The sequence below is a fragment of the Gavialis gangeticus genome, unplaced genomic scaffold, assembly GCF_001723915.1.
Source record: "Gavialis gangeticus isolate Ggan-Ray unplaced genomic scaffold, GavGan_comp1, whole genome shotgun sequence".
Lineage (NCBI taxonomy): Eukaryota > Metazoa > Chordata > Crocodylia > Gavialidae > Gavialis > Gavialis gangeticus.
In genome coordinates this window covers 15,096,949-15,108,464 of record NW_017729016.1, presented here as the reverse complement: position 1 = coordinate 15,108,464, position 11,516 = coordinate 15,096,949, and the positions used below count along the sequence as shown (strand labels likewise).

Genomic DNA, 11,516 nt, shown 5'->3' with positions numbered 1-11,516 from the left:
GGGGGGGAGGGGCAGAAATTGAACACTGCCACCAAACATTTGCCAATCTCAGATTTAAAATTTACATGCTGAAGGGGCTGGAAGTTTAAGTGTCGTCACTTTACATGATTTTTTGAATTTGGCTCAAAGTGTAATACTTATTAAAAGGTATAAACATTCAGTAACGCCAGTTAACATAACGTTCATGAATAAATAATAGCCAAGGCTAATAACTCTACAGCATATAATTTTTACCGAAGACTACTGTTAGAGTCCTGCACAAGATGCAATAAATACAGATCCTATGTTATTTTCTACGAGCAAAAGGCATGTGCTATAAAAAGCTAGCGCTCTGGAAAAGGGTAGCATTTGTACAGGACCTCACAATCAAAGTGAAATCAAACCTTTTTTCTGGGGAGTAGGGGGAGAGAAGATGATATATACACGGTAGAAGCAAAATGAACATCAAGTCCAAAAAAAAAAAAATCCTAAAACAAATACTCCTGAAGCAACAGATTAGTGCCACTTTTCTTCTGTAAGGTTTCCCCAATATTGATTAACCTTAGAATGGCAGACAGGTCTATGTGCTGTAACGAGAATTCAGCGTGCAATGAAAAACGCACAGACGACCTGGTGAGAGGACTTGAAGTTTGTCAGCTTCCCATTATTTTAGTGTTTAAAAGGTTTGTATAGGAGGTGGAACACTCCAATTTTGTTCCAGCTCTCAGAACAATCACAGTGCATTCCCCCCTTTCATCCAAGTTTGATCAGTCTTGCAGTTCTTACTCAAGCAATATTGCCACCTCTGACAGTGGCAAATATCATGAGAAGAAATGGAAGAATAGAGATTCAAAACACTTTTCAGAAGAGGTCAAAAAAGGTCCAACTAAAATCCAGTGCATTATATCAGGCTGAAGTTTCTTTACAAAGATATTTTAAAAGTACTGCCTCTGTCAAAAATATTGGATCTGCACCCAAATTGCCATGCATGTGTAGACCATGACTCTTTACTGTACAGCAAATCAGTCTGCTCCACAGGAAAGTGTCTCATGTAGATGCATCCCATTAGAATTCTGTTTGTGATAGAAGTTGCTATGGAGAAGACAGTAAAAAGTCAAAAAGAGAATGCATGTAATCAGCCAACCAAGGACAAGAATTCAGATAAGAGCCTAAATTTTATGCAACTTTCCTGCCATCAAAAAAAACAAACAAACCACGCACAAATTATAGAACATACAAGTAGTTGTTGAAGGAATTCACCCAAATAACACTTTTTTCACATTAAGTAACAAGTTTTAAAATATGCCCCACCAAATGATACCACTGTTTATACTTCCTTTATAAATATGGTCTTGCTAACTGAAAATATTCCTTGGCTGCCTATAGTCAAAAACAACTGTAAATAATCTAAGAGAGATCCATCTCCTTCCATCACTTGCATATACAGTACTTTGTAGATGCAGAAGAATCTGAAGGGCCACATGCTCAGCAGGCTGCACCAGTGGGGACCACACATGCACGTGTCCTACGAGACCCACCTGCACCTTCACTACCCAGTAACAGGTTCCTGTGCTGCATGGGCACTTGAGGTTGTGGGCTCTTCTGGCACTATGGGCTGTGCTGTGCTGTGATGCACCACACCACTCTACTCCCTGGGGTGAAAGGTAGGAAGCAGAAGCCAACAGAGCAAGGGGGAACCCAGAGATCCTGGCTGCTGCTAAAGCCAGAGCAATAGAAGGAATGGCAGTTCACTGGAAGCCCGGGGCCTGCAAATCAACCCCTCGCAGGCTGCATGCAGCTCCTGGGCCACCAGTTAGAAAGCCCTGGTTTAAGACATGTAGGAATGGTTAGGAAGATTTAAGTTACTCTTTTTTTTTATTAGTATCATATACACTATATTAAGATCTTGTTCCATACCCCTTATTACCAAAAGGCAGACTCCCAAAAATGAGTAATAAGCTATACACTGAAGTAGTCTGTGCAAGCCTGGGCCCTCGAGGAATTTTAAATTGGGCTATCTTTACAGATTCTCAAATTTGTGCTAGAATTCCATGGATTACCACAATGCCTTTGCATTAAAAAACAAATCATGATTTTCTCAGGTACTGTATTAGAAGCTCTTCTTTTAATAGGTGAAAAGAAGCTGCTTAAGTTCACCTGAGAAACATTCTTGCAGCCAGAAGCCCAAACCTAACTAGCATACTATATCTACTTAGTTGAACCATTTTTAATTCTTTAGTTTTTCCTTATTTCTCTGCCAGTGCAGAAATCAGATAGCTGATTTAGCCAGCCACCATTAGCTTTACACCACACTTTTTACTGTGATACTTTCATTGATGTAACAAATAAAAAAGTAGGCTGGCACAGTTAGCAACAGTGCATACAGCAGTTAGTTTAATATCCGTAACAATTTCCAGCTCACCAAAATTAAGGTTACTACTGCTAGCTATGTAAGACTCACACAGATCTATGGGCAGTTTATTCTAGGTCAAATTCCACATTAAGTCATGCACTAAAATCAGCAACCATTGTGAATTATAACTAACTACAGAATTTCACCCCCATGTTCATTTTAAGTGCGCAAATATTTATTCAGACACATTTCAAATAAACTTTGCATCTTGTGTAGTAATCTGTCTAAATTTTTTATACCAGCTATAAAAAAGTCAGACAACAATGGTATCTAGGTGGAGCCTTACACCAATTTTTCAAAGTAACTAGTAAATACCAAGTCACTGTCTTAGTCATCATCCTGTTGGTTCAAAATGTACTGTTTCCAAATTAATGACTGCGTTTATCCTGAATAAGAAACAAGAGTAAACTTTTTGATCAACAGCACAAGCCATAAATTTTATTTAAAAAACAACACAGAAGATACTTACCGCAAAAGCCAAGCTCTCTAGAATTAACAAAACACTGCTGAGAGCACATAGTTTCATTACAAGTAAAGAAAATTCTCACCTGAGTGCGTATGTATAGCCAGTGTTCTCTGGCACACATTGGGGAGGGGTATACGTGTGTAGACGTGAAAAGTCCATGCTGTTTCAAATCATACTGCAAAGAGGTGAAAACAAAGTGATGCAATGACAAGCATTTAAAGACAAGGTAAGAGCCCTTGCTTTGTTCAGCCTGTGTTACTGAATACTGCAAAAATACTGCAGGGGCAGGGCAACAAGCCTTACTGGTATTGAAGAACCGGATTCCCACATAGAAAGTTAACATTACTCCAACCAACAGTATTACTGTTGCTGCTAGATATCGCTTATCACTGCTGCATGAAGCTAAATGGCTTCCGCTTGAAGACTGTTTTCATTCTGATTAGTCCTAGATCTTCTATTTTCATTAGGTACTTAGTTATTTGGAATCCCAAGCTGCTATCGCCAATACATCATACTACTTTTCAAGTAACTGAAATACTAAATTACGCCATTCCTATAAAAACCACACATATCGTTTTTCTACTCTTACTAAACATGGTCACAATTTTATAATACCCAAAACAGTACTTTCAAATTACTCTTAGTAGCTCAATTAATAGTCCTCAAATGACACAGCACTTCCTATAAGAGTTTGTTATTGCCTCCTCTGCCCAGCTAAAAAGTCTAATCCAATTTACAGCTAGAAATTTTGCATTGGAGTAAGCTGCCTACTTTTGAAGTCTTTTGAACACCTTTTGCTAAAGAGTAAGGAGGTTGTTTTGGACTCACTTTAAGAGGTCATACAGTATTTCAGGACTGGCTAAACTAAGCCTCTGTGTGAAAACACTTGGGGCCACCACACCCAAGCAGAGAACATGAGTCACACAACTAATTAGGCATTTTCCTGAGCTCCTTTCAGTTTAGGCTGCAGAAAAGCGACCATTAAATAGTTCTGCATGATAGCTCAGTGGGTATGGAAATCTGAGTACGTGTGAATTCAAGTATTATTTCCAAAATAGCAACCCTCTTCAATAAGGTGCCGGGGAAGGCCTGACATCATAATAAATACGATCTGTAGAGCAGCTATCAAGAGTAGAATGCAATCCTGTTTTATAAGAACACAACCAGATATATATTAACTACATACATGTATTATAGTTAAAAATAGTATAATACAGATCTAATTAATTACAAGTGTCTGACAGAATAGTCTGTGTGCACTTCTGGAGACTAAAGACAGAGCATTTCCAAAGGAGGGTCATCCTTTATTGCTGCTTCTCCTGGTCCAGGTCTCTTCTGTTTTTTAGACTTTTTACTCAATTGACCCTTCCTGCACTACTTGACTGAGCACTACTCATTTTTTAAAGTAACAAGCCTGCCACAAAAAATACTGAACTTGGCTAATGGCTTGCAACCCATTAGGTGTAAGACTGAGGAGTTTGCGGTTACCAGATCCATACATTTCTCAAAACAGGCATCTAGTGTCTAAGGTGTTACAAATGTTGCAATCATTCAACCTATGTTTTGTAAGCAGACCACCACAGGTACAAGCTATAGCAAGTTTTCCCCACTGATAAACAAAGACCCAAAGACAGGTCCAGTAACTAATACCTTTAAGCATCCTGTTTTGTCACTCAAGGCCCATCACATTTAATTGCCAAGTTAGCCAGGGGCTACAAAAACAAACAAACAAACCCAACAAGTCTTCACGCCTAAACAAATCCAAAAAACAGGAGCCAGTCAATTTAACAATTATAATGTGACAATCACCCTTTTCCTCCCTGTTTTGTTCAGACTTTAATCAGCCACGCATCAAGGAAAAATGCTTTAAAGCTATACAATTAAACAATATAAAAGCAAGGCAGAACTGCCAGCAAGTTGTGCAGTCCAGGAAAGATCAAGAAACCATCCTGCACCCAGCTTAACCAGCAAAGGATCCTGCTTGGTGAAGGTAGCAAGAATGGACCAGCTTCCCTGCCTGCATTGGTAAGAAAACACTGCTGCAGCTAACTGTGTACTAGGACTTCTGTAACAGCTCATTTTATATTGGGAAGAGAGTCTTTTGTTCTGTCATTTAATTTTGTAGCTTGTTGGTAGATATTAAAGCAAGCCTTTCTGCTTTAATCAACCAAGTGTTGTGCCAATTCTTAAAGCACTAGGTTTAAAAAATTGGTTTCTAAGTGCATCAAACAGCAACTCACAAAGACACTCCCATGGACCCAGAGGAACAGACTTCCCCCTTCAGCTTCCTTTGTGCAAAAATGAAGTTTATTTTCTACCTATGGGGACTTTATACCATCTTTCATTTTCCCTGAGCCTGAGGAAGGGCGTATGCTCCTGAAAGCTTGCAGAAAAAGATATTTTGTTTGTGATTTCTTAGTTGGTCTAATAAAAGGTATCATCTCTGAACCAAGAGTTTATTTTAGTCTCAGACCAACACAGCTACCCAATACATCCCTATTTCTAAGTGCAACACCTACACCCAGGTTTTTGGCTGAGTAGATGGGGACTTAAGTGTTAATATTTTTCAGCTCCCCCACTAGCCTTTGCAGTTAACAACTCTGAACACAAAAGAGTTCCCTATTTGCTAAAACATACTGTTTAAATCATGCTTGTGTCTTCTGATTATTCATGACCTATAAAAGATATGATGCGATTCTCTCCTCAGATGTGTATGCCAGGGGTGCTCAAAGAAAGCAAAGCACTGAAAAAAAAAAAAAAAAAGCCGCTAGCTAAGGAGAATTATTCTTTCTTCACAGAAAATATCTTTAAACACAACTGCAACACAAAATTGAAAGAAATGACTTAAAATGGCCAGGTTTAATAAGGCCATTCACCCTGACAGGGACACCTTAAAACTATGAATAACAGACTCCTCCTTGTGGGACTGAATGTGGATCCAGCTGCACAGACACTTTGCAAACAGCATTTCATCAACCAATCAGATTTTGACCTGGCTGCTGGATGGCTGATCTCAACTTTCTGATACCCAGGGACCTTGTACCCTGCAATATTAGACTATAAGAAGGACATTTTCATAACCATCTGATCCTGAGCAGTCAACTCCTGCTTTGGAAAAGCTTCTTCCCACACCTAAGTGTTCAACATACAATAACTGTCTATTTGGGAAAAAAAAAAAAAAAAGTGTTGTGGGAAAAACTTTAAGGTTTCCAAGCAACATTAAAATAATAAAAGTTGGTGTTAGCTTAAAGTAGCATCATTTCTGATCTCGCATAAAGATTGCACAAATAAAATACTTCAGAAATTACCAATTATTTTAATTTACATTTTTGCTATTGAAATTGTACTGAATATATTTACACATATGCAAAGGATCTTTGGGTTTTTTTGGATTATCAAAGATCTCTCGAAGGGATTTGCCACCTAAATGTCATATCTTAACGGAAAAATTGCCCTAACATTTAAAGTCCTTGCTTCATTTCTTGATTTCCGAGTTAAATTCAGAATACAAATCCAATAGGACAATTCAGAAATTGGGCATTCTTGTATTATTGGTAATATTTCCAAAAACAGTAAATATAAAGAAGTTTGTCCTATGACGAAAAACAGATCTTAATAAGGTCCCTCTGAACACAAACCATCGGTATGAGAGCCACAACTTGAAGAAAAGAGGAGTTCCTAAAGACAGTTAGGCTCCCAACAAAGTACATAAGTCAGTTCTCCATGTCAGTGCTCCCAGAAGTGCTTTTATATTAAAACCAGGCCACCAGCTTAAGGCTAGGGACAGAAGTTACAAATAAACCAGTATAAGGGTTTGAAAACCAGTTCAAATCTATAACATAACAGAAATTCAGTGCATATAAACAGCTTTCAAAATGGCAGAAACTGGTTTAAGATAAACCTGGATGGATGTAGTGTCAGACTTAACTGCTTTGGGTTAAATCAGTTTATTGAACTTCTGCCCAGATCCCCTCCAGATTCAAGTTGTCTGCTCCAGCAGAGCAGGGAAGTGGACCCTAGCCCCCAAGCTCCTGGCTTGGGCTACTGCAGGCATGTGGCTACATTTCTGGAATCAAAAGTACAAAGTCTGTTCGCTTACTTATTGGACCAATCTAAGCAGCTTTAACCCGTGAAGACTGAATCGATTCAGCCTTGGGCTTTACGATCGTCTGTACTTAGCTTAAAGGCCTAACTTTAGATACTTTTGAAAAAGTTTTGACCCTCTCCGCTTCTGTTTCAATATTTTACACCCATTATTGTTACATGACTACTATAGGTAATAAGAGCTGGGTGGCACAAATCTTTCTGCTTTCTCACTCTGTGTACTCTCTCACTCCTGTATGTTCAGTCAATCCTCTGTGTGGAGCAGAAGGAAATGCATTTTAACAAAATAATGCAGTTGCCAAGTACACAAATTGGCAAGAGAACTGAAGGGCTGATACAGTACTTATAGCACTTTTTTTCTGCCTGAATAAACTTCATACTGATTGTGTCACAGGGTGATCACTGGTAAGGCAGGCTACATGTAGGCTTTTCAATGTTTGCTGAATATTAATTTAAGAAGCTAAAAGTTAATGGGGTGAAAAATTGATGGGATTTACCCTTTCCTTCCTCTTTAGACTCTGTTTACAACATTCATGCAACTTTTGCATAGTATCGTGACGATACAGCTAAAGAACACTGGAGTAATTTACTAAGAACAAAAAAGAAGATTGTGTTTGTGAGACAACTTGACAGCACTGAAATTGGAGACAGAAGCGTAAGTTCACCCAAACAAAGTGCAAGCAAGAAAACACTGGATGCCTCCCCACTGTCACTATCCTTACAATCCTACAAGTCAACATCCTTATTCCTCTTGGACATGCAGGTAAACTCATGTTTGTTGGTGGAGAGAAAACAACCACGCCACAGGAAACCAATCAAATTACTGTTGTAGTGCTGTTTGAGTACTAGTGTAGCCCCTGCATTAGGAAGGAGAAGGGGTCCTGCTGCATGCCCTAAATTCCAGCAATAAATCCAAAGATGTCAGAAAAATCGGTAATATCAAGTCTATGTTCCTGCCCCCACCATAAGCCTCTTTCCCAACTGTATAAATACTCATTTTCCATAGCTTTAGATCAGCAAATAACACAAAGGAAATCCTGGCCCAACTGATGTCAATGGAAGACTCATACAAAAGAGACAAGACCGACTGATAGCAGCCTTTTAGCACAAACCTAAAGGTATGCAACCTCATGGACTCATGTGTCCATAGCAAAGACAGGACTACAATGAGCCCCAACTTAAATCTATTTTATGGACTTACATAGCCACATCAGCATTATATCAGAGCATCGCACAAGCCGTTTCAAGTACTGTAGTATTATCTTCAATAACATCCTTGTGTGTTAGTATTTCTCATCCTAACTTTACAAATGGAAAACTGATGCACACGAGGATTAAGCAAAGTGACAAGGTCACAAAATAAATCTGCACTGGAAACAACCCCACAGTCCCAGACTACTGCTCTAATTAGTAGACCCTGCTCCCTCCCCCACCCCCACCCAGTCAAAAATGAGAAAAGCAAGTCTTCATTGCAAAACCATTTTGCACATAAACATTCAGCAGGAAAGTAAACGCAACACAGCCACATGCCAAACCAACGTGAATAAGCTGCAGAGAATGAACAACTGATTGGGTCAAAACAAACCAAAACAAAACCAGCAACAAAACACATCTCACTTTTGATATTACAGGGGGTTAGGAAGAAGAGAATAAAGTAATTCTTTTAACCCTTGTAAAATTTTAACAACAGAAATCTGCTATTTTATTTTAGAGTTTTTCTGCTTTCAAAATTAGGTTACTAAAACATGCTGCCACTACGAACTGCAGCCTTAGCTGGGTGCAAGTGGAGGTGATAGGCTCTGGTTTCATTACTACAAATATCAAACAACATAACAATTCCTGGCAAGATAGTGCTTCTACTTTGGATTTCAAATGTGAAATGATATTATTGTTCAAAATAACTAACTAACTATTTCAACACAAATACTGTCCTGGAATCCTTAAATAAGAGATTACATTAGATGTGAATTTACTTCTATGGAGTGTACCTTGAACACTTCCAAGATCTCTTCCACATACTCCCAAGACTACCAATATAAAACAGGCTGAAAAGCAATGGCTTCAAGCAAACAGATACAGGCTTAAAATACATTTTTTTTTCATAAGGATGTGAAGAACATTTTAAAAAGAAACAAAATTCATATCTTAATCACATCACAGAAAAGTAAAAATCTGTTATGCTGCCCAACTCTTACAAAAATTACTAAAAAACACTATTTAAATAAGCAAATATACCATATATTCAGATTACCTATTATAAATGGAAAAAAGGAGCTGAACAGAAAATAGCTACAAATCAAGTTGTGAGCCAATAAACAGATCTGTTCGGTGCTTGTGCACACAGCATTTGAACATGCTATAGGTACAGTGCACCAAGTCATTTTACAGACTAGGAATCTGTAGATTTAGATAGCAGTAAGAGTCAAACATCTTCCTGCACGTGAATCAAAACAGGCCTCTCCATTTAAAGAGGCTCCGTGCTCTAGTTAAGGCTCCCTAGAATTAGACAGTTAAGCAAGTTAGTCCATAAAAAAAGGCAAATCGTTTCAAAACACTTAGTCGCAACTCGCCTAGGTCAAGCTCCAAGATCTATCACTTTATTGCAGATGAACAGAAGACAGCAGTAAACGTGTGGCAAACCTAGATATCCCAAATCCAGTGTCATCCGTTTCACATGTTTAGCATGATTAAATGTTTCAGCCGCCTGTTCCAAAGCCTGGCAATCCCAGCCAAAATCATTCAAGGCAAGTTTGCAAGTTGACAGTATGTTATTTTCTATTCCACGCTGCAGAATCCCAAAATGGCTTCCTAGCTTCAACAAAGCCTGAAGGATCAGCCTAATCTGATCCAACCAAGTAAAGCTCCTGCTGTCAGTCAGAGCCATAGTTTAAATTTATTGGACACTGCCAATTTGGCCAGCCCACGCTGTTTAACTCATTAGTTTCCTTAACGCTAGAAAAGCCCGCCCACAATTAAAGAGCTGGTCCAGCAATTTATTTATAGTTACATGCCACCATTGTGCGCATTTTAAGTATCGCATGTCAATGAGCGTTATATAAAATAAAAGAATGAATTATAAAAAGGTATTTTCTCATATGCATGCATCCATTGCTTAGCAACATCTGCAAGTCTAATTCTCAGAACCTACCTTGATTTAGTGAAATGAAGAGATAAGCTCTACAAGCCTGATCCAATTTTCTGCTTTTGCTAACAGAGCTAACCTCCCACCCACAGACATTGGGGTTGCAGCCTAATTTAAAATAGCTCCTAATCGCAGGTCAGCGAAGCAGTGTTAATTAGAGTATGGCAGGTCAGTTCATGATTTGTTCCTGTACAGATGCAAGTAGAAGGAAAAATGCAATGTTTGCCGGTATAATAAACAAAGAAAGCTCTTCTTAAACAGGTCATTGCAAAAGTGGTTCCTTCACAGCCCTTGTTTTCTAAAATAAAAACCAGCAAAGAAAGTTTATTTTGATGAGAATAATATTGTTCCCAGAGATTAGGGAATACATTGGAAATTAAAAGGTGCCTTCTTAATTTCTGCCCAACAGAAACACTAAAAACCTCTAAACCACAGCAGAAAAAATGGATTTGTGTATTTATTGAACGATATACTTCAATTTGATTTGCACGATGGCTGTTCTTTATAAACCAGCCCTTCCCTCACTTTTGCCAGGTTCATTTGCAGAAAAGTTAAAACAAAACAAAATAGAAATCAAGCTAGGCAGTACACATTCCTAACAAGGGCTGTGCTCAAGCTGTCCTAAAGCACCCAGGACACTGCTTGTTATTGATTTAAAAACTGGGATAGAAGACATGCCACCTCCCCCTCCCTGCTCCACCCCTCCTGGGGAGGAGAGGCTAACTTCTGAAAACTGATCCAAGTCACAGCCAATGTCTTAGGTTACTCCCTTAAATCCTAAAATGTGTAAGTCCCCACAGACAGGTACACAGGACTCTGCTGACATCAATGGGGCCTTGCACAAGAGTGCATCCCCCATCAGGGCCATAGCCAGACCTTTATTTTGGCAGTATGTCTCAAAGTATGAAACATGCTTGAAGCCCAACTATTTTAACTTTCACCTTCTGTAGCTGACTACAGAAGTGAAACAACAAAAAGTCTTGGAAAGATTGCGCTTCCTGTTCCTGAAAAGTTAGTCTGAAAAACAAGGTTTGACCTCTGATGCTGAAGCAGCATCACTGCTTTGCACTGTTTCAGTGTATTGCAAAGTAAAAAGCATGCTCCTTCGCCTCCTTAAAAAGAGAAAGATAGAGACATGAAGCAGAACTCGCATACAGGGTTTTGATAATTTATTTTGATGAAACTGTGGAGTCTGTGTAGTGAACACGTACTGCATCCAACCAAGGCTTTAAGGAATGATTTATATAGGCAGGATGTAGTTACCCACATTGAGGCTTGACCAGGACACACGGGTTACCAGCTATGGCTTAAGAACAAGAGAAAGGTTTTTTGTATTTTTTTTTACTCCTAAAATGAACCCAAGCTATTTGTAGGTAAAACGCAGTTAAGACAATACGCTTCCTCAGCCTGAT

The 11,516-nt window shown here is 38.8% G+C and overlaps 1 protein-coding gene across 7 annotated transcripts in view; it reads right to left on the bottom strand.

Annotated features, from left to right (window-relative positions):
- The window catches only part of SUN1 (Sad1 and UNC84 domain containing 1), a 55,181-nt gene extending 45,052 nt beyond the window's left edge, over nt 1-10,129 (bottom strand). For 4 of the 7 annotated variants that reach the window (XM_019512903.1, XM_019512906.1, XM_019512909.1 and 1 more), the window contains exons 1-2: nt 9,533-9,795; nt 2,941-3,033 (exon numbers count right to left, since the gene is read on the bottom strand). In XM_019512903.1, coding sequence (XP_019368448.1) covers nt 2,941-3,017 — 77 coding nt within the window. In that variant the 5' untranslated portion in view covers nt 3,018-3,033; nt 9,533-9,795. Of the gene's footprint in view, nt 1-2,940; nt 3,034-9,532; nt 9,796-10,110 lie in introns of those variants that run through there. The other 3 variants (XM_019512908.1, XM_019512910.1, XM_019512904.1) reach the window with 2 other exon arrangements.
- Between the last annotated feature and the right edge of the window lie 1,387 nt (nt 10,130-11,516).